The sequence below is a fragment of the Danio rerio genome, chromosome 15 (genome assembly GCF_049306965.1).
Source record: "Danio rerio strain Tuebingen ecotype United States chromosome 15, GRCz12tu, whole genome shotgun sequence".
Classification (NCBI taxonomy): domain Eukaryota; kingdom Metazoa; phylum Chordata; class Actinopteri; order Cypriniformes; family Danionidae; genus Danio; species Danio rerio.
The window spans coordinates 24,652,944-24,673,874 of record NC_133190.1 but is presented as its reverse complement, the minus strand read 5'-3'; the positions used below and the strand labels follow the sequence as shown (position 1 = coordinate 24,673,874).

The 20,931-nt window shown below is 35.9% G+C and overlaps 1 protein-coding gene across 4 annotated transcripts in view; it reads left to right on the top strand.

Annotated features, from left to right (window-relative positions):
• The window catches only part of si:ch211-286b4.4, a 97,395-nt gene that overhangs the window by 54,081 nt on the left and 22,383 nt on the right, over positions 1-20,931 (top strand). For all 4 annotated transcript variants that reach the window (XM_073923669.1, XM_073923667.1, XM_073923668.1 and 1 more), the window contains 23 exons: positions 106-222; positions 3,880-4,041; positions 4,124-4,342; positions 6,712-6,879; positions 6,958-7,068; positions 8,722-8,937; positions 9,593-9,771; positions 10,534-10,636; positions 10,710-10,868; positions 10,963-11,125; positions 13,347-13,450; positions 13,531-13,710; positions 13,827-14,033; positions 14,120-14,299; positions 15,408-15,599; positions 15,696-15,845; positions 17,225-17,328; positions 17,420-17,622; positions 18,322-18,542; positions 19,704-19,850; positions 19,925-20,089; positions 20,515-20,666; positions 20,749-20,917. In XM_073923669.1, the coding sequence (XP_073779770.1) occupies positions 106-222; positions 3,880-4,041; positions 4,124-4,342; positions 6,712-6,879; positions 6,958-7,068; positions 8,722-8,937; positions 9,593-9,771; positions 10,534-10,636; positions 10,710-10,868; positions 10,963-11,125; positions 13,347-13,450; positions 13,531-13,710; positions 13,827-14,033; positions 14,120-14,299; positions 15,408-15,599; positions 15,696-15,845; positions 17,225-17,328; positions 17,420-17,622; positions 18,322-18,542; positions 19,704-19,850; positions 19,925-20,089; positions 20,515-20,666; positions 20,749-20,917 (3,771 nt within the window). The remainder of the gene's footprint in view (positions 1-105; positions 223-3,879; positions 4,042-4,123; positions 4,343-6,711; positions 6,880-6,957; positions 7,069-8,721; positions 8,938-9,592; positions 9,772-10,533; positions 10,637-10,709; positions 10,869-10,962; positions 11,126-13,346; positions 13,451-13,530; positions 13,711-13,826; positions 14,034-14,119; positions 14,300-15,407; positions 15,600-15,695; positions 15,846-17,224; positions 17,329-17,419; positions 17,623-18,321; positions 18,543-19,703; positions 19,851-19,924; positions 20,090-20,514; positions 20,667-20,748; positions 20,918-20,931) is intronic.

Sequence of the window (20,931 nt, the reverse complement as noted above, 5' to 3'; positions counted from 1 at the left end):
CTGCCCTACTGCTGTCTGAATTATTTAGTGCTAGTGCCATGAGATGTCTAGACATCCACTATTTATATACTGCCAGTCTCTTACCTTTATGATCTGTCTGTTCAGAGCGCCAGTGTCCGTCTGGTCATGCGTGCCCTTATGGTAGTGTTGAGCCTGCCATCTGCCTGCCTGGTACTTATCAGCCTTTGCCATCCCAGCCTTCCTGTCAACCATGCCCATCAGGTAAATATTATATGCCTGAGACTGGCCCTCAAATGCCTGTTAAGAAATGTCTGGGACATATTTCACCCCAGAATCAGTTAGAAGAAAGAGCATATTAAACCTGTATTTCAGTGGTGTAAAGTAACTGAGTACAAATACTCAAATAGTAGTTTTTTCTCAGGAACTGTAATTTACTAAGTAGATTTAAAAATGTGTACGTTTACTTTTCCTTGAGAACATACTTATTGCAGTAACGGTACTTTTACTTCACTACTTAACCTTCAACCTGTAGTCACTACTTTATTTTTACAACTACTTCACTACTTTTATTTTATTCAATGGGGAATACAAAATCACTCCTGTGATTCCTGTATAATCAAATCACCAGCGAAGATAAATTGCATCATACTGTATGACCTCAAAAACCTAGCGTCAGGCTGACGTAAATGTCCAACCTAAACTCAACCAAATATCAACATCTAATGATGTTACAGCTTGACGTTGTGTGGACATTACCACTATGACGTCTATCAAATGTTGGATTTTGGTTGCCATACCTGATGAACAAATGTCAGTATTTGATGTCAATATGACGATGTTTGCTCGATGTTGGATTTCTAATACAACCTTGAATCAACCAAATATCTAAAGTAATTCAACGTCGTTATTGGACATCAAAATAAGATTGTCCCTAGACACTGGCAAGACATTAAATTACGGTCACCTAACATCACAACCTAAATCTAACCTAATATTACCGTTTTATGATGTTGTGTGCCTGCTAAATAACTAAATGCACTACAGAATGTTACGTTTACACTCATCCACAAATTACATGTAAATGCATCAGCTTTTTCACAGTGTATTACTCACTACTCTTGAGTACTTTTGAAAGTTTTTTTTACTCATACTTAATATTAATACTAATATGTACAACATTAAGTAATATTTACAACAGATGCTGTTACTCTACTTGCACCATATTTTTAGGCAAGTAACAGTACTTTTACTTAAGTTTGATTTTTCACTACTCTTTCCACCACTGCTGTATTTATAATTTGATTGACTGAAGTGTGCTTTGAGACATTTATGCTGCACTGCCATACAATTTTAGAATTAAGTTTATTTTTTCAGTAAAACTGTACTATAATAAAATGTACTTTTTAATTCAAATAACAATGCTTTTGAAAAACATAATATTGCTATAAACAGTAATATTTTTCTTTATACTAAATTTCTTTACCCTATTTACCCTATTGTTGTTTTACAGGACAGTACTGTACAGTACAGTGTTTTATTTCTTTCACATATTATTTTTTACACACACACACATATATATACTTGTCGTCCTAAAAAAAAAATTACACAAAAGCAAATATAAAAATCATAGAATTCATTTATAGAATGTGTCCTTGATTACTGTCAGCTTCTTCTCCGTCAAATGATGTCACATTCGAGTCATAGCCTTAAAGGTTTATTTCACGCATTTTATGTTAAATTTAATGCAAATGTAACAGGACTGACACAAACATGGGGACAATTGTAAAATTATTTGTATTATATATTTATACAGTTTATTTGTAGAATTTATTTATAATTTCATGTTTTTAATTAGTTGATGTAAATGATAACAACTTAAACTTGCTGTTTCTGAAGTATATATTTTTTTCTGAATAACAGTTTTTATCATAACAAAACATTTAAAGGTGTGGGTTCAGTTGGGCTGAGGACAAAGACAATGACAGGGTTTGTACATTTGTAAAGTATTTTTAATAAAAAAAAAAACCTGAGAACCAAATGAGTGGCATATTCCTTTACAGAACAACTCACAGAAATCAACCTTCAGTCCATTTTAGAAAATTTTGGGATGAAATACTTTATATTCACAGTATTTATGTTTTTATTTTAGGGACAGATAATGTAAGTTTCTGGTAGAATGTCACATATATATTACTTAATCTTTCAGGTTTCTTTCAGGTTTTGTCAACAAATGTCTGGCTCACATTTCTCCTCAACGTCACACAAAAAAGAGGACATATATGTAGTTTACTCTTTAGTTTTTCATAACATGTACGTTTGTCCTTTTACACATTTTTGATTATAATTTTATTACCATAACAAAGCATTTGGGCGAAGCAGTGGCGCAGTAGGTAGTGCTGTCTCCTCACAGCAAAGAACGTCGCTGGGTCGCTGGTTTGAACCTCGGTTCAGTTGGTGTTTCTTTGTGGAGTTTGCATGTTCTCTCCTGCGTTCGCGTCGGTTTCCTCCTGGTGCTCCGGTTTCCCCCACAGTCCAAAGACATGTGGTATAGGTCAATTGGGTGGGCTAAATTGTCTCTAGTGTATGAGTGTATAGGTGTGTGTTTGTGAATGTTTCCTATAGATGGGTTGTGGCTGGAAGGGCATCCGCTGCGTAAAAACGTGCTGGATAGGTTGGCGGTTCATTCTGCTGTGGCAACCCCGGATTAATAAAGGGACTAAGCCGACAAGAAAATGAATGAATGAATGAATATAGTATTTTTTATATATACATTTTTGATTTTATCATGCAATATAAGCTAAACATGCTCTTTCTGATTTATGAACTTTCACAAAATGTCACATTTTTATTTTTTTTTTAAAAACTGATTAAAAATATTTTTAAAGAGTCATGAACCCCCACCTCTTTCAGTTTAAGTCTACCTCAGAATTCTCATCATGCCACACAAGGAAGGGGAGTGGGTGTGGCTGGCAAAGCAGGGAAAAATGAGGGGGTGAGCAACTGTCAATTGACTCACCATTTCAGACGAAAAATCAGACGCAAAACATGAGGAGACGTGTATTATATAAACACTAAAAATGTGTATACAATTTATAAATATTTCAAAATAATAATGCATGCAAAACAACAACACATACATAGCCCAGATTTACTTGCCCACAGAGAACACTCATAATAATGGTGGACAGCGACATAGAAGCTTGTAGTAATGTAAGTAAGCTGCTGAGGTCTTCACTCCTGCTGAATCTCCTTGTCCAATTGCAGACACAGTGGACAGTGGTGCAGCAGGTCCCTTGCCCCATCTGTTCAAACCACTAGCCCCTGCCAGAACTAAAAATGCTCGCTACACAAAAAAAGCTTGACTGTGAGCTGATGGCTGACCAACTGCTTGCAAGCAGACTCAAAGTCTAGCCATGTCTGCATCTCGGGAAAGCCATGCAAAAAAACTTGTACACCACAGAAACAAACACCTACAACCCTTCATATACAGCTAACTACTGCATGATGTGTGGTCTGGTCTCCCAGCTTATCAGGTCTGTTATTGGAAATCATGTGCTGTCTAAAATAATTAAGAAGCAGGGTCTTCTCATAGGATAAGAAATCTCAGTCAGTGAATAATAATGAGACATAGATGTGTCATCACTCCTCTAGCAGTTCACAGATTTGGATCCTACCCCAATGACGATTTTAAACCCAGAAGATGAAATGAGCAGACAAAACCTCAAAATGATCCAGTTTTCCCACAAATTCAAAGCTTAACGGTGCTAACATAGTCTTAAGTGATATTCAACACACATAGATCTGTTCAAATCTCAAAAAAGTTGTCATAAAGAAAGATTCATCAACCTTTTAGATTTTCTTCCATGAAGCACTGTTTTATTTATTCTCATGGAAACTTAATCTTTTTTCTACATTCAGGTTTTTATTGTTTGGAGGGTTGCACCAGTCCACTTCCCTGCCCCGCAGGCACTGCGAGTGTGATTGAGGGACTGCAGTCTCAGCGTGACTGCTCTCCGTGTCCTCCTGGATTTTACTGTAACACCAGTGCACTAATCAGCCCCTCTGGACCCTGCTCCGCTGGTCAGTATCCTAGAGATTCTATTTAGAGTCTGTCCTAATGGCGTCTATCTTAATTTTACATGTCATTTTCCTTCCATTAAAGGTCATTTCTGTTCCTCTGGAGCCACAGAGCCTGCTCCAGTCTCTCAGATGTATGGAGATATATGTCCAGCAGGACATTACTGCCCCGAGCAGAGCAGTGCTCCATTACCCTGTCCTGTTGGTTTCATTCTCCGGGACAAAGGAGCTACTTCTTTTAATGACTGCTCTTCTTGCCCTCCAAGCAGATATTGCGCTGCGCCAGGCTCCACTCAACCCTCAGGTTGGCAGATCATTAATATTACACCATAAACCATAAAACAACTCCAAGGGTTTCTGCTGGGTCCTAAAAAGTATATAACTTTAATATTAAAATTTTATTGCTTAAAAAGTCCTACATTTATTGAAGTATTATGTTGTAGCTCAGTGGTTCAATACCTTTTTCCTAATCTCAGATTCAAAATCCTAAACATTACTCACCCCCTAAAAAAGCCAATCAGTGTTAGGTTTTAAATAACTGCAGCAATTTTTCATTTAATTTTTTTCACAGGGCGACATACTGGTTTAGTGGTTAGCACTGTCACAGCAAGAAGGTCACTGGTTCGAGTCATGGCTGAGCCAGTTTGCATGTTCTCCCCATGATCGCATGGGTTTTTTCTGGGTGCTCCGGTTTCAAAGACAAAGACAGTTCAAAGACAAGGTATAGGTGAATTAATTAAACTAAATTGGCCGTATGTGTGTGCATGAGAGAGTGTATAGGTATTTCCCAGTACTGGGTTGCAGATGGAAGGGGATCTGCTGCGTAAAACATATGCTGGATAAGTTGGTGGTTCATTACGCTGTGGCGACACCTAATTAATAAAGGGACTAAACCGAAGGAAAATGAATAAATGAATAAAAGTTTTTCACAGTTTCATTTCACAAGGTTTAGTTCACCCAAAAATGAAAATTACCTCATCATTTACTCTTCCTCATGTGTTTTTTTTCTTCTGTTAAACAAAAGAAGATATTTATAATAATATAGCTGCAAGCAGCAATATCTGGGCTAAGCAGCCCTGCGGCCACATCATAAACAAGCACGGCAACAAGCTACAGAGCAACTGGAAAATTCTATGACATTTTGGCTGCATGGTCTGAGCCAAATTTGGTGGAAATTGGGCTAACCATCTATGGAGAGTTTAAAACAACAGATTTTTAGACTAATTAAAGACGGTGGACAGGAAGTTGTGTCAATTAGGGAATAAATTATATGAATGCTCTCTGTATAATACAAGGAATCTGCAAGACCAGACTCATAGCAAAAAGTCCAAACTATTCAAAAGTCATTTGATAAATTTGTGATGATTTTATTGATAGAATTTAATAGAATTTAATAGAATTTAACCCAGTAATGAATCAATTAATTGCAATAAATATTTTTTTTATTATATACAGTTATTCCCATAAATATTGGGACATTGACACAATTCTAAAATTTTTGGTTCTATACACCAACACAATAAATTTAAAATTAAATGAACAAGATGTGCTTTAACTGCAGACTGTCAGCTTTAATTTAAGGGTACATCAAAATCAGGTGATTGCTGAAGGAATTACAACAGTTTGCATATGTGCCTCCCACTTGTTAATGGACCAAAAGTAATCAGACAGAATAATAATCATAAAGCAAACTTTTACTTTTTTAATACTTGATTGCAAATCCTTTTCAGTCAGTTAAAAGCTGAAGTCTGAAGCGCCTAGAAATCACAAGACGGTCGGTTTCATTCCTGGTGGTTTTCTGCACTGTCTTCAGTTTCTGGTGGTTCTTGGGGCATTTTCCCTTAAGTTTTCTCTTCAGCAAGTGAAATGCATGCTCAATTGGATTCAGGTCAGGTGATTGACTTGGCCATTGCATAGCATTCCACTTCTTTCCCTTCAAAAACTCCTTGGTTGCTTTTGCAGTGTGCTTTGGGTCATTTTCAATCAGTGCTTTGGGTCATTTTCAAGCCCCATCCAATGAGTTCTGACGCATTTGGCTTAATATGAGCAGAAAATATTGCCTGAAACTCTTTGAAATTCTTTGGTCATACACCACAGTTGTTTCCGTGGTTTTCTGGGTCTTTTGGTGTTGCTGTGCTCACTGGTGTGTTTTTCTTTTTAAGAATGTTAGAACAGTTGTTTTGGCCACGCCTGATGTTTTTGCTATCTCTCTGATGTTTTTTTTTTTTTTTTTTTCCAGCCTAATAATAGCTTGCTTGACTGATAGTGACAGCTCTTTGGATTTCATCTTGAGAGTTGACAGTAACAGGTTCCAAATGCAAATAGCACACTTGAAATGAACTCTGGACCTTTTATCTACTCATTGTAATTGTGATAATGAGGAAATAACACACACTTGGCCATGGAACACCTAATAAGCCAATTGTCCAATTACTTTTTGACCCTTAACAAGTGGGAGGCACATATGCAAACCGTTGTAATTCCTACACCATTCACCTGATTTGGGTGTAAATACCCTCAAATTAAAGCTGACAGTCCACAGTTAAATCACTTCTTGTTGACTTTATTTCAAATTAATTATGTTGCTGTATAGAGCCAAAAATGTTAGAATTGTGTTAATGTCCAAATATTTATGGACCTACAGTAACTGTATATATTTTTGCACTTCTTCAGGGTCTTGCGCTCCAGGCCACTATTGCGTTAAAGGTGCAGATACTTCCAGACCTCAGGCCACACTGTCTCAGCAGACCTGTTTTTGTGACCTCATACCATCATCCCATCTCCAAAAGTATGATCTTTGCCATCTGAAGCACAACATAACCTGCGCAATCCACATTCCAGGTAGGATTGAAGATATGGCAATAAATTGTTTATTGGGTAACAGATGAGCCTGTTAAAACTGACTGACACTTTTTCAAGGTGACGGTGCTGTCTGGACTGATCTGGATCCCAGACCTCTATTAGAGTCTGAAGCACCTCTACAAATCAGAGAACCTTGTACCGGCTTTAAAGGAGACTTGTGCCCTACAGGTACACACATTGGTTTATTTATCATTAAATGTTTTGGGGTGTTATCTCTTATGCAAATGTAGCAAATGTAAATTTAAAATGTAGCTGTTAATTTAAAAGATGGACAATAATCATAGTGCATGTTTAAAAGTTAATGTCTCCCAAAATAATGAACCAAGTCGAAATAGCTTGAAACACGTTGTCAGTAATTCAAGTTTTAAGTCCTGCATAAACCTGCATATGATTATAACAAATGTGCATAATGTGAGTCAATGGTCTTCATTGTCTACAATCAAACAACTTTGACCCTCAAACTCTGTGATTCATGTGTGAGGCCTAAAAGAGTTTGGTTTATGATTTTGTAAAATCAAGAAGACAATGTTTTGCATTGTGTGAAAGTCAAAGCTTTGCACATACTTCCAAAGGATAAGGTTTTAAAATAAAATAGTAAAATAATGTATCACAAGTGCTAAAGAAAACCCATACATAAAGATGTACAGTAGGAGTGGGTGTCTGAAATCCAATACACAGTGTTATTGGTAAACCAATCACAACACACTGAACAATGTGACCAAGTAGACACTCAAAGGAGAGGTTTAGAGAGTCAGGATTCTTGAATGAACCATTTAATACACTTTGAGAAAATAGCTGATGAGCTAATACTATTTAAAGGTATAGTTCACTCAGAAAATAAACATTTTCTCTTCATTTTTACACACTCAAATGTTTCAAAAACACAAAACAAAATAATCTAAACAATTTTGGACAATTAAACAAAATTTTAGGACTTAAAAAGTCTTAATATTACAAAAATGTTGTGTTGTGTGTCATTTTGAATCATTCTAAACAGCCCTAATTTTTTCATGTCAATGTAAAGCTAACCAATCAGGCAAACACCCGTACAATCACCAACAATTCGTCTCAATAAAACCTTTAACAAATTGTTCTGTTAATAACTCTATTTACCAACATGTTTAAATTATTTTCCTTATAGAGTAAGGACACTTACCTAGAGAGATTGTTGTGCGTACACTTCAGTTTATTATATTTTTTGAAACATATCAATAAAAAAAAAAAAAAAATAAGTAAAAAAAAACTAGAGTTTGCTTGCTTTGACACATTATTTAAAATTTGGGTCTAAAAAATAACTAAATTAGATAAATTAGATTTTTTTTTTGACGTGGTCCAACCAGGCCATTAGAAATAATTCTGAACATTTGGCCCTGTAAAAGGCTAAAATTGAATTCATATTATACTTAAAAGGCTTTAAAAAAAGTCTTACATTCGACATGATTAAATCTGAAGACACAAAAAGAAGATGTTTTGAAGAATGTTGAATGCTGGCTAAAAAATTACTATGAAAGTCAGTGGGTGCCACCTACCAGCATTCTTTAAAATATCTTATTTTGTGTTTAACAGAAGAAAAGCTAAAAATAGGTTTCGAAAAAGTGAAGAGAACACCAGGACACAGAAATGTTTTTTTCTCATCTACTTGTGATCTAATAAAAGATTTTAATATTAGGTGGTAACATGATCTTTTGCAAGTTAATTCAGTAAAGTTTTGTCTTAAAGGACAACATCAATATTTTGAAGGATCAGACGGATATCAGTCATCTCTATAAGATCACAATGAGCTTGTATTGACAACTAACGCTCAATAAATCTGTATTGCAGGATCTTACTGTCCAGTGGGTTCGTCTGTTCCTCAGCCCTGTGATTCAGGATCGTATTGTAATCAGACTGGCCTGTACACTCCTGTAGGATTGTGCTTTGCTGGATTCTTCTGTCCGACAGGCTCCTCAAACCCCAGTGCTGTGCTTTGTCCTCCTGGACACTACTGTCCTCAAGGGACACCACGACCCCTGTCCTGTCCACAAGGCACAGTGAGGAGTAAGTTTACCTACAAGAGCTGCAGTGACTATTCAGCAATATACTGTATATTCACAAATGCATATAGTCAGCAACACACTTTATTTTATTATCGATTAATGGGTTGGGTTTGCACAAAAAAGTAATTTATCTTCTTTAAACTATTTTAAGACCATACCAAAATAAAGGTGATATCCAAAACAAACTAAAATAAAACAACATAAAAATTTCATTTTAAAGAACAGAATACTCTTATAGAACAGAATAATCTTCAGTGCACAAAAAGAAAATATTGTTTTATACAGTTCAAATTGTTTGAAGAACATAATAGTGTGGAATGTGAAACAAAAATAATATAAGCACATAAGGATACATCGATTTTTTACTAAATAAATTATTTCTGGTCGTTATATTCTGTGGCAAATCTTCAGTATCTGCCAGCACTGGATGCGATGCTATTTTTAAAGTCCTTATACCGTTTGTTTAAACATATATCCTGTTTGACCTCCTGTGTCAAATTTTATTGCCTATTAGCAATTTACTTTGCATTAACCAATTAAAATGCTTTTAAAGCACTGCGACTGGAGACTTTTCAATCACTTTCTAATAAGACAAGGCACTTTATGGTTTGAACTGTTCCAGTATCTTTATGGCTCTGTGGTTTATTGCTCACCAGGCTCTGCTGGAGGATCTAGTGCAGGTGATTGCCTTGAATGTCCACCGGGATATTTCTGCGAGCAGAGAGGCCTAACTGAGCCCTCTGGCCTGTGCTCTGAAGGTTATTACTGCCCTGGAGGACAGAACACATCCCGACCAGCAGAGTATGTGTGTCGTGCGGGCCATTTCTGTCAAAGAGTAAGACTTAAACTCAACATTTGTGCAATTGAACAACTTTCTTTGTTTGCTTGTTTATGAAAAATTTGTATATTGTTTGTTGATGTATACATTTATTTATTTATTAATTCATCAGTATTATTAATAATAATCATAATAATATTTATTATTATTATTATCATTATTATATCATCAATATTATATTTTTATTATTGTTTTTGTTGCTGCTGTATAAATATTATGTTTAATTTAGCTGTTTTTCTGACTTTTGTTGTTTGTTTAAACAACTTGAAACATATTTATTTACTTCTGTTACAATATTGATGAAAACTTTGACAGAATACAAGGGAAAACATTTAAAAGTTTGTATATAATATTTTATGTTAATTGTTTGTTCACTTGAACTTCTTCAAAGTAATAAACTAAATTAGGATACATATCTTTTTAATAGCTTTTTTATTGTTTTGTTAGGCTATATTATACACAAGAAGTTTTTTCAGAGTAAACAATTGTAGAAATTAACCATATCATAATTTAATAAAATGTTACGTCATAAAATTAGGCATTTTACATTCTATAATTTGAATATGTAGATGTTTTTAGAATTAAATAAACAAACATTAAGACCTTTAAAAAAAAAAAGCATGCATTTATTGAAAAAGAGTTTATTTAAATCAACTGTCCTAATTTATCATTCTTAAGAGTTAATATAAAAAGAATATGAATATACAATTGACAGAGTGATCTTCCTAAAACCTCCACTTGTCATTGGTTCTCTATCAGGGCATTATCATGGAGAGGCCATGTTTCCCAGGTACTTTTCAGCCCAGTCCAGGCCAACACAGATGTGATGTTTGCCCTGCCCGCTTTTTCTGTCCTGAGCATGGTACGTGTGGGATTTGACGTTAATATGTTATTTTAGCCTTATTTTTGCATAATGATGTTTTTTTTTGTCACAGGTATGACCCATCCTTTCCCATGTCAGCCAGGATATTACTGTCCTGTTGGGGCATCCAATCAACACCCATGTCCTCCGGGGGGTTTTGGGAACCGATCTGGATTGGCTGATTCTTCCGAATGCTCTCAGTGTGACCCTGGGACCTATTGTATGGGGTCAGGTATGATGCAAGAACAATGATTATTGTTCACTGAGAGAACGTGTTAATCCTACTTGGTCTGAAATATGGAGCTGATTTGTGTTTGTCTGTCCAGGAAATGTGTCACCAACTGGCCCCTGCAGTGCTGGATTTTTGTGTTTTGGAGGAGCTGTCCTTTCCTCCCCGAATGATAATGAGACTGGAATGCTGTGCCCATCTGGGTTTTATTGTCCAGCTGGAAGTTTTGCAGGAATACCTTGTCCCAAGGGCACATTTAGGTACTTGTATGACACATTAAAATATAAAACAGTAGCATGTCTCAGAAATCAGAAAACGACAACACTGATTAATACATATTTTAGTTACAGTAACTGATTTGTCTGTGTAAATGTTTGTTATCTTGTATGATATGATACACTGGGGCTGGGTGATAAACAGCAACAATAATGATCGCTATTAGTTTCAGTTCTCCAATGGGACAGTTTGACTGTGCCATTTTCTATCATGTACATAATGCAGATAAGCAGGTACATGTCAGCTGTATTATTAACTATCTTAAAAAAAATTAATGATCTTTTCTTTTATATTGGTGTGCTTTTATGAAGTTGTAGCAATGCAAGTGTCATGGGCTTTATGCCCTGCAGAAAAACCAGGCTTAAACCGTTAAAATGCACAAATGTAATGCAGTGTGCAATGTTTCGAATAAAAGTGTGTGGTAAATGCATAAACATAAATAACTTGACAGGGTAGTAAATATCAAATTTTGTTAACTTATTACTTTTATTTACTTATTATTATATTTTTTCTGAGTTGTTATTATTAATATTATTATGGAGGCTTGTGAAAGCCAAATACTCTTATATTACATAAACTTAATATTCTTCTTCTTCTTCTTCTGAGAATAATTTCTATATACTCTACATCTCCTCCTAAACCGTTCAAACTCCAAACCTCCAACCACTCAGAACACCCTAACAATCACTTAGCAACATCTAAGCAACCACATAAAACACACGCGCAATGCATTAGCACCTACTCAGAACATCCTAGCAACCGCATAGCAGCCGTGTATATATGTACTTATCTATGCCAACAGTTTCAAACTTCTTAAAAATACTTCAATTATTGAAACTTTAAAACTACTTAAAAATTTCAGACTAGGCTTTCTTAAGCTACCATAAAGTTTGTCTACGAACAAATTTATGAGCCTGATCACAAAAAATATTCTGAATAATGTTTAAAAACTGTATTAAATATTGTAGGTGGCGCAGTGGGTAGTGGTGTCGCCTCAAAGCAAGAAGTTCTCTGGTTCGAGTTTTCATGTTCTCCCTGTGTTCATGTGGGTTTCCTCTGGGTGCTCTGGTTTCCCCCACAAGTCCAAAGACATTGGATTTGCTAAATTGTCCGTAGTGTATGAGTGTGTGTGTGTGTGTGAATGAGTGTATGGGTGTTTCCCAGTGATGGGTTGCAGCTGTAAGGGCATTCGCTGTGAAAAAACATACTGGATAAGTTGGCGGTTCATTCCGCTGTGGCAACCCCTGATTAATAAAAGGACTAAAGGCCGGCTCACACTGTGCGTATATATATATATATATATATATATATATATATATATATATATATATATATATATATATATGTGTGTGTGTGTATATATATAACCAAATATATATATATTATACAATCCTGAACAATTGTAGCATGTCAGACTGCATGAACATGGCTCCCATGTCACACTGTAAGATCTCAGCTGTCATAAAGTCAGACTGATCGACAATGAAGACGTACCAAACACGAACGAAAATGCTGCCAAAGCTTGACGTCATCCATCCGTGACACTTTCACTATCCCGCGTTCTGAAAAGATTCCTCACAGCAAATGTAAACAATCTGTAGCGGCAATTTTGCACACAGCGTGTCTCAATAATAAAACCAGAAAGAAAAAAAAAACTGTTTTGACATTTGAATTGTCGCATGGATTGCATCATGAAATTCAGTGCTCCTATTGGTTCTTGGATTAACGCTCATCGCAGCTGTTGTCATCGCACTGCAGGAAAGTGTCTGAAATCTTCTGACACTGCCAGAACTTCATCTGAGGAAAAATCTGATCACAATGGCCATTAGGCGGCTGTCAGTGAACATGTCAAACCAACGATCGAAGATCACAGATTTTAATCTTGGATTTCAGGAATCTTTTAGGATTTCCTAAATTTGTCTCTCGATGACAAAATAGTAACTGAAATCTCAGTGTGAGCAGGGCTTAAGCCAAAAGCCAAAAAGAAAATGAACGAATGAATTAAACATAGTAAAAAAAACTCAAACTGGAGAGGATGGAGGATGAGTAATTGATGACAGAATATTTGTTTTAGGGTAAACTATCCCTTTAATATAATAATGTAATAATTGTTATATTAATTTAATATAATAATTTAATATTTGTTGAAAATCTGTTCTTTCTAATTTCTAAAAAAAAGTTAGAAATAAATGTAATGTTTTACAGCAATTCAAGTCAACTGTCCAAAATAAGCCAGTGCCAAAACTGCACACCAGGGTTTTATTGCTCGGAGCCTGGTCTGACCGCAGTCAGTGGACCCTGCTTACCAGGTGGGAATACAAACATCTACAGCAGGTCTTTACACTTTTTGAAGGTGATTAATTATTAATGACACATTGTACTTCTAAAGGTTATTACTGCAGTGAGGGATCTCCAAGCGCAGCTCCTGTGTCAGCCGTGTATGGCAGTGTTTGTCCTCCAGGTCATTATTGTGTGGTTGGCAGTGCTGTGCCAGCTCCCTGTCCAGTGGGCACCCGGCGTCCTGATTCTAGGGGAAAGGCCACAGACGATTGCATGCCATGTCCTGGAGGTACTGTAATACTCTATTTTGGTAATGCTCCATTGACATTTTATGGCTCAGTGTTTTCGATGAGTTTAAATAAAAATGACGTTTCTCCTGGCTCTTTTTTATTTGTTTGACTGCAGGTCAGTTTCAGGATCAGCGGGGGCAGAGCGAGTGTAAACCGTGTCCTACTGGTTTCCACTGCATTAATCTCACGAGTGGCTCTACTGGGGTCAGCAGTCCTATAATCTGTCCTGAAGGATTTTACTGCCCCAATGAGACCCAGTCTGGAAACCCTGTTCCCTGTCCCAAAGGCACATACAGTGATTCATTGGGCCTCATTTCAGCAGGTAACTAGTTTTCTTCTCAATTAAAAGAGTGTGTATATTTTCAAATCTGTAACGATTTTGGTTTCTGTTTTTCTTTATAATTGCAGAGCAGTGTCTGGTGTGTCCTATGGGTTATTTCTGTGGTTCAGTCGGGCTCTCCAATCCCTCTGGAGCCTGTGCTCCTGGATTCCTCTGTTTTGTGCAAGCAACAGTTCCCAACCCAACTGACAACAGCACTGGCAGTTTGTGTCCACCAGGGGCGTTCTGTCTGCTGGGAACAAGAGCAGGTACTCTGTGGACCAGTGTTGTTTTAGTATTATTTACAGTATATGCTTTGATAGTATTTATTTATTTGTCCATTTTAAATGATTTGTATTATTAAATAAAGTGTTAAAAAAAGAGGTTTTTTTTAGCAATTATGTAATGTTTTCTTTCTTTCTTTTGTTGTCTTTTTTGTCTTTTATTATCATTTTAGTTCAATTCAGCTCAATTCAGTTTAGTTTAGTTTAGTAAATTCAGTTTAGTTTAATCAGTTTAGTTCTTTAACTTATTCCAATTTTTGTTTCCAAGGCATAATTTTTATAATTTTAATTGAATTTATGATTTATAATATCATTAAAATATTAGATAAACATTAGATTAGTAAGTACCCAACCAAATCATGAGCTAACCTCACACAATTCTTAGGATCACTGTGCAAAAGTTAGTGAACTCAAGTTAAGTAATAATATTAAATAAAATTTGAATAAACAGAAAAAAATCTAAAGAAAAATAAAAAATACACAATTTTGTTGGAATTTTTATTTTTCTTATATTAGTTTTTTTATTGTTATTTTTGCAATACTTGTTTAAATACAAATGTGTTATCATTCTACAAAAAAAAAAAAAAAAAAAAAAATATATATATATATATATATATATATATATATATATATATATATATATATATATATATATTAATGGATATAACTGTTTAATACACCAATATGTTCAATCACCTATATTCAATCTGAAATATAGAAAAAAATTCATTTTTAAAAGGTTGATGTATATATATATATATATATATATATATATATATATATATATATATATATATATATATATATATATATTTTTTTTTTTTTTTTTTTTTTTTTTTTTTCAAGTTTTCTTTTGTTTTGTTTTTTCTTTTCTTTGCAACCTGATCTGGTCAAGCACTTTTATTTTTTCATTCAAATGGGCATTTAAAATGATAAATAAAATAGCTGGTGCTTCTATCATCTATCGAAAGGGCAGTTTCACAGACCCCTGGTAACAGTACTGCTGAAGCACTGACATGATGGCAGAGTTGGAGTTGTATGATGCAACCCTGAGTCACAGTCTATTATTGTCTAATTGTGTTATACTCTGTAGGTGAATGTTCAGAAGGCTACTACTGCGACTGGGGCTCTAGCAGTCCTGAACAGAGTCTCTGTCCTGCCGGTTTCTATTGTCCCGCTGGCACAAACAAGCCCCTAGCCTGCACCGGAGGCACTTTCAGCTCCGTCATGGGCAACAGCCACAGAGAAAACTGTGAGCCGTGTCCATTAGGCTTCTACTGTCAGGGTGCGTTACCATTTCCATCAACAAGAGAATTTGTTTAAAGCCATTTATGTTTAGATATAAATCTATTACAATAGATCCTATTGCATTACAATGCAGGGGACGCAGTAGCAGAGCCTCTTCCATGTCCACCAGGGCATTTCTGCCCCTTGAGCACATCACAGGGCACTCAGTTTCCCTGCCCTCCAGGAACAATGCAGCCACAGTCTGGGACGGCCAGTGTGGAGGAGTGTCTGCCATGCCCATCAGGTTAAACCAGAGAAACAACACGAATAGTGGCTAAGTGATGTCTGGCCTGGCAAAATTTGTTTATTTTGTTTATGCATGATACCATGTTGATGCAAGTTTAGTAAGTATATTGTATAGCTATGATTGAGTGTGTCAAATAATTGTGCTAATGTGCTATCATTGCAATCATTTCTTCTGAGATAATGCTTGGAAGCATGGATATTAAGGAATACACAATATATTAGAAAGAGTTCTGAAGGATTGTGTGCTGAAGCAGCTTTGCCATTGGACAAACAAATTACATTTTAAAGCACAGGTGTTAAATCCAGTTCCTGGAGGGCCGCAGCTCTGCACAGTTTAGTTCCAATCTTGCTTCAACATACTTACCTGTAGGTTTTAAACAATCCTGAAGGACTCAATTAGTTTGATCAGGTGTGTTTACTTAGGGTTAAAGCTAAACTGTGCTGAACTGAGGCCCTCCGGGAACTGGATCTGACACCTGTGTTTTAAAGGGATTCAATAAAGGGATAGTTCACCTAAAACTTGAAATTCTGCTTTTATTTATTCATCCTCCAAACTTCTTTGTTTTGTTAAACACCAAGATGCTAATTTTAACTATATATATATATATATATATATATATATATATATATATATATATATATATATATATATATATATATATATATATATTAATTGTAAATCAGCAGCCCTTGATTTCCATAGGAATCTTTGCTGCTATGAATGTGGATGACTGCTGGTATATAACATTGTTATCATTGTTATGAATATCTTTCTTTTGTGTTCAACAGAAGAAAGAAAGTCATTAAAATTTTGAACTAATTGTGAGTGTGAGAAAATGATGTGGGATTTTTTATTTTATTTTTGGTTGAACTATCCCTTTAACATTTATTAACATATAAAGCCAAGCCCAAAATTATTTATACCCCTGGCGAATTCTCACTATGCAAAGTTTTTGTTTAAATGTAAAGAAAAGCTGAGAAATAACTATATATAAATTATTTATTTTTATTTATTTATTTATTTATTTATTTATTTATTTATTTAATTACTTATCTTTTATTTTTATTTATTTATTATTTTATTTAACAATGATGCCTCTTATACATCATCTAATTATATTTTGAGAGGAGCCTGTCTCATTTCCAACTTGCTGGTTGAAAAAAAAAAAAAACTAAAACAGTTAGAATTTGCCATGGGTTTGAATAATTTCAAGCTTGACTGTATATAACATTATCTTTTTAGTTATTTTGAATTGTATTAATATTTGGCACAGCATGAATTGAAATAATATTTGTGTTACTGATAAAAAAAAGTACCAATTTCAAACTTTTACATGGTAGCGCAACTATCTAAATCATTGTACTCCATCTATGTAGGCATGTTTTGTGCTAGCCATGGTCTTTCAGAGCCTACAGGACGGTGCCAGGATGGATTTCACTGCCCGTCTGGTGCAACAAGCCCTGACGGCACTGGAAACACGGTATCCATAACATTTGTTCTGTCATTTACTAAAGACCCTGCACATTTGGTTGGAAAAAGAAAAAATCATTTACCAATGTGTGATCCTGCAGATTGAATCTACAGGCAACAACATTTGCCCGCCTGGCCATTATTGCCCAACTGGTATCGGTTCTCCTCTCCCATGCCCCGCCGGTACATTTTCCAGCTCCCCAGGGTTGAGTGGGCCAGAGCAGTGCCAGCCGTGTCCTCCTGGGTACTTCTGTGAGCAGACCGCTATGGTCCATCCATCACAAGCAGCTCTCTGTGATGCTGGGTAATTATATCTGTGCATTTCGGGAGTGGAACACGGTCATCTGACAACTGTACACCCACATCCACTTGAGTTGAGCCAACCGGGCGCACTTATGTATTGCTAATGGATCCTAGTGGCTTGATTTTAGATGGTAAAGATTTATTGTCCATTACTGAGGACTACTGATTGATACTCTACATTACTGATATGTTACATAATGTGCAAATGAGTCAGGAAATTGCTCCAGAAGATAAGTTGTTTTAACTCTGTGGATCATGCTTCTATCCAATTGAGGCTGGAAAGGAAAACAAATATACTGTGGAGTGGCGCTGCACTGTTTTTGCAACTGGCTTTCTTCTATTTGTGGAGCGGGATTATCCGTCAGGCATTTAAATCCTGGTGAATGCTTGCAAAATAATGAACTTTGTTTGATATAGGAATAGAAGTGTGAAAATATAACAATTTGTGTGCCAATAACGATATCTGAACTAGAATTTTTTAAATTAATGTATTTTTTTGGATTGTACATTAAAATTCATGTTTCATTTTTTGGGGAACATTTTTTCCCCAAATTTTTTTATTTTTGTTAAATACTATACATTAAATATTATTTTCCTCAAATACTAATATGTTCCTCATATTTTGATCACAAAAATAAAAGCAAAGGTCTTACTTTTGGCCACTTCTTTAAATACAGTTTGAGTTATTTTCCTCTTACAGATATGTCTGTATCAATGGCAGTCGTAGTGCTCGACCGGTAGATGGACTACAGGGTTATATTTGTCCAAGTGGGCACAGTTGCCCCATTGGCGCTCCACTGGAAGTGCCATGTGAGCCTGGCACATATAGCAGTGTTCCTGGTGCAGCCCGCTGTCTCTTATGCCCAGCAGGCACTATGTGTCCCTCCCCTGGCACACTGGAGCCTTCCCCGTGTCCCATGGGTGAGTCCAGGCCTATGCTGAGATTATTGTAATGGATCATGAGTAATTATGTTTATTATGTTATGCATTCTGCTGCAAATCCTTTCTTTCAATTTGGACTTTAGCATTGGCAGTTAGAAGTTATTTTGATTGAATTGAACTGAAGTTTATCATGCTAACCAAGCTGAATTTGTTTTTTTTTATTTTAGCTTTGGTTCATGCATTATTATCATTATCTCTAAGCATTATATTTTAAAAATATTGAATTAAGTTTTATAATGTTACTCTCTGCCCTGATTGCATTCAAATGACAATAAGTCTGTCCTAAATCATGGAACATTATGCGGATATATTGCAATGGAATTCATTTGTTCTATAGTTCACTTTCTGATTGCTTATATTGCCCACACATTTTATTATATATAAAAATGATATATGTAAAAAGAAAACAAAACTCGGAGCTAGTGGTTACATTTTAATATATTTGAATAATTAAAATTATCGCCCAGAAATGAAAATTCTGTCATCATTTACTTACCTCTGACTTTCTCTATAGAATGTTGGAAAGCAGTAACCACTGATTTCTATAGTATTTGTTTTTCCCACTATGGAGACTATTGAGCATTCTTCAAAATATCTTCTTTTGTGTTCAGTAAAAAAAAAAAAAAACTCAAACTGTTTTGGAACAAGTTATGGTTGAGTAAATGATGACAGAATGCATTCAAAACTATCTGTTTAATTGTTACAACACACAAGCAGATTTTAAAATCAATGTGCTGCTTTATTTTCCTTCTGTACACTAGACAGTTAGGATAATATTTTTTATACTTTTAGGGCATAGTATAAACAGGCAAATTGGGGCAAAGCATAAGTTAATACCAACTGTTTATTTTTAAAAAGTTGCTGTTGGGTTTGAATTAGCAAAATCCCAAGTTTATGATTTAATCAGTTGCAGTTGCAGTTGAAATGACAAGCATGTTACCTGACATGTTATACTGTATTTTCTATTTTTGAAGTCTTAATAAAAAGTTCAGCCTCTTATCCATAAAAACATTTCTTAGCAATATTCTGAAATTCTTGAATCAATTCAATTTGATTTAAATTATAAAAAAATGTCCATTATTTCTGTATGCAGTATGATATAGTGGTTGCTCACAATATGCTATGTCCATGTTGTATCAGGTCATTTTTGTCCAGTTGGCACTGCTGAAGCTGTACCTTGCCCAGTGGGCACACTTGGACAGGGTACCAGGGCTCAGTCGGAGGCTGCCTGTGTGCCCTGTCCAACCGGCCTCTACTGCAGTTCAGCTGGAACATCACAGCCACAGGGTCTGATTTCATCCCATGCTTATGTTTTTTTTCTGTGACTGTTTCACATAGACTAATTGTTGCTTTGTTTTTAGGGCAATGCCAGCAGGGTTATTTCTGCCAAGGAGGGTCTCCAAATCCAGCACCTCTGAATACAACTGGCTACCTCAGGAATGGCCCATGTCCACAGGGTCACTTTTGCCCCTCTGGAACTCTAATGCCTCTCCCCTGCCCAGCAGGCAGCATTCGTAACCTCACTGGTGTGTACAGGCCAACGTGTTCAGTTTAATATAATGTAGAATTTAATATAATATAAAACACATTTAAAGCCTCTGAGGAAAGATATTAAAGCAGTTCTAAAGAGCAGTTATTATACATATTCAAAAACCACTAGAGGAACAGTATTTATATGCATATGAATAATTTATTTGGGTCATTGTCAAAGTAAATGAGACATCAAAAACAATCGGCTATGTTGCTTAAACTAGCAAATAATACCGCAGAGATTCAACTTTAGTTGCTCATATAAATTCACTCTATAGCAATATACTTATAAATAATTCACATGCCCTTACAATATTCTATGGAATCTTTTGTGCATGAATGTTTTATCATTTACCTTCTTTATTTACTAATATACAGTGCTTTGTGTTGATAATACCTCCCTTTTTTGACCTTCCTGCAGGGGGTTATTCTTTAGAAAGCTGTCTTCCCTGTCCAGCAGGGCATTATTGTGCCAGCGAGGGCCTGGATGCTCCGACTGGGCCCTGTGCTGCAGGCTTTTACTGTCCTGTAGACTTCTCCTCCACCACAGCACATGCCTTTCTCTGCCCCAAGGTCAGTTCAACCTTATTAGAGCTTTTTCTGTCTCTTGTTAATCTGCTACTTGTATCCTGACTGACAGGTTTTGCTCTTTCAGGGTCATTTCTGTCCCTTGGGTTCACCCCTGGCCTTGCCCTGCCCCACGGGACAGTATCAGCCGAATCCGGGCTCAGATAACTGCATCCCCTGTCGTCCAGGCTTTTACTGTGAAGAGGCAATTATCGGCGACCCCCGGCCCTGCCCGCCACACTCCTACTGCCCTGCAGGTAATCTATTCGGG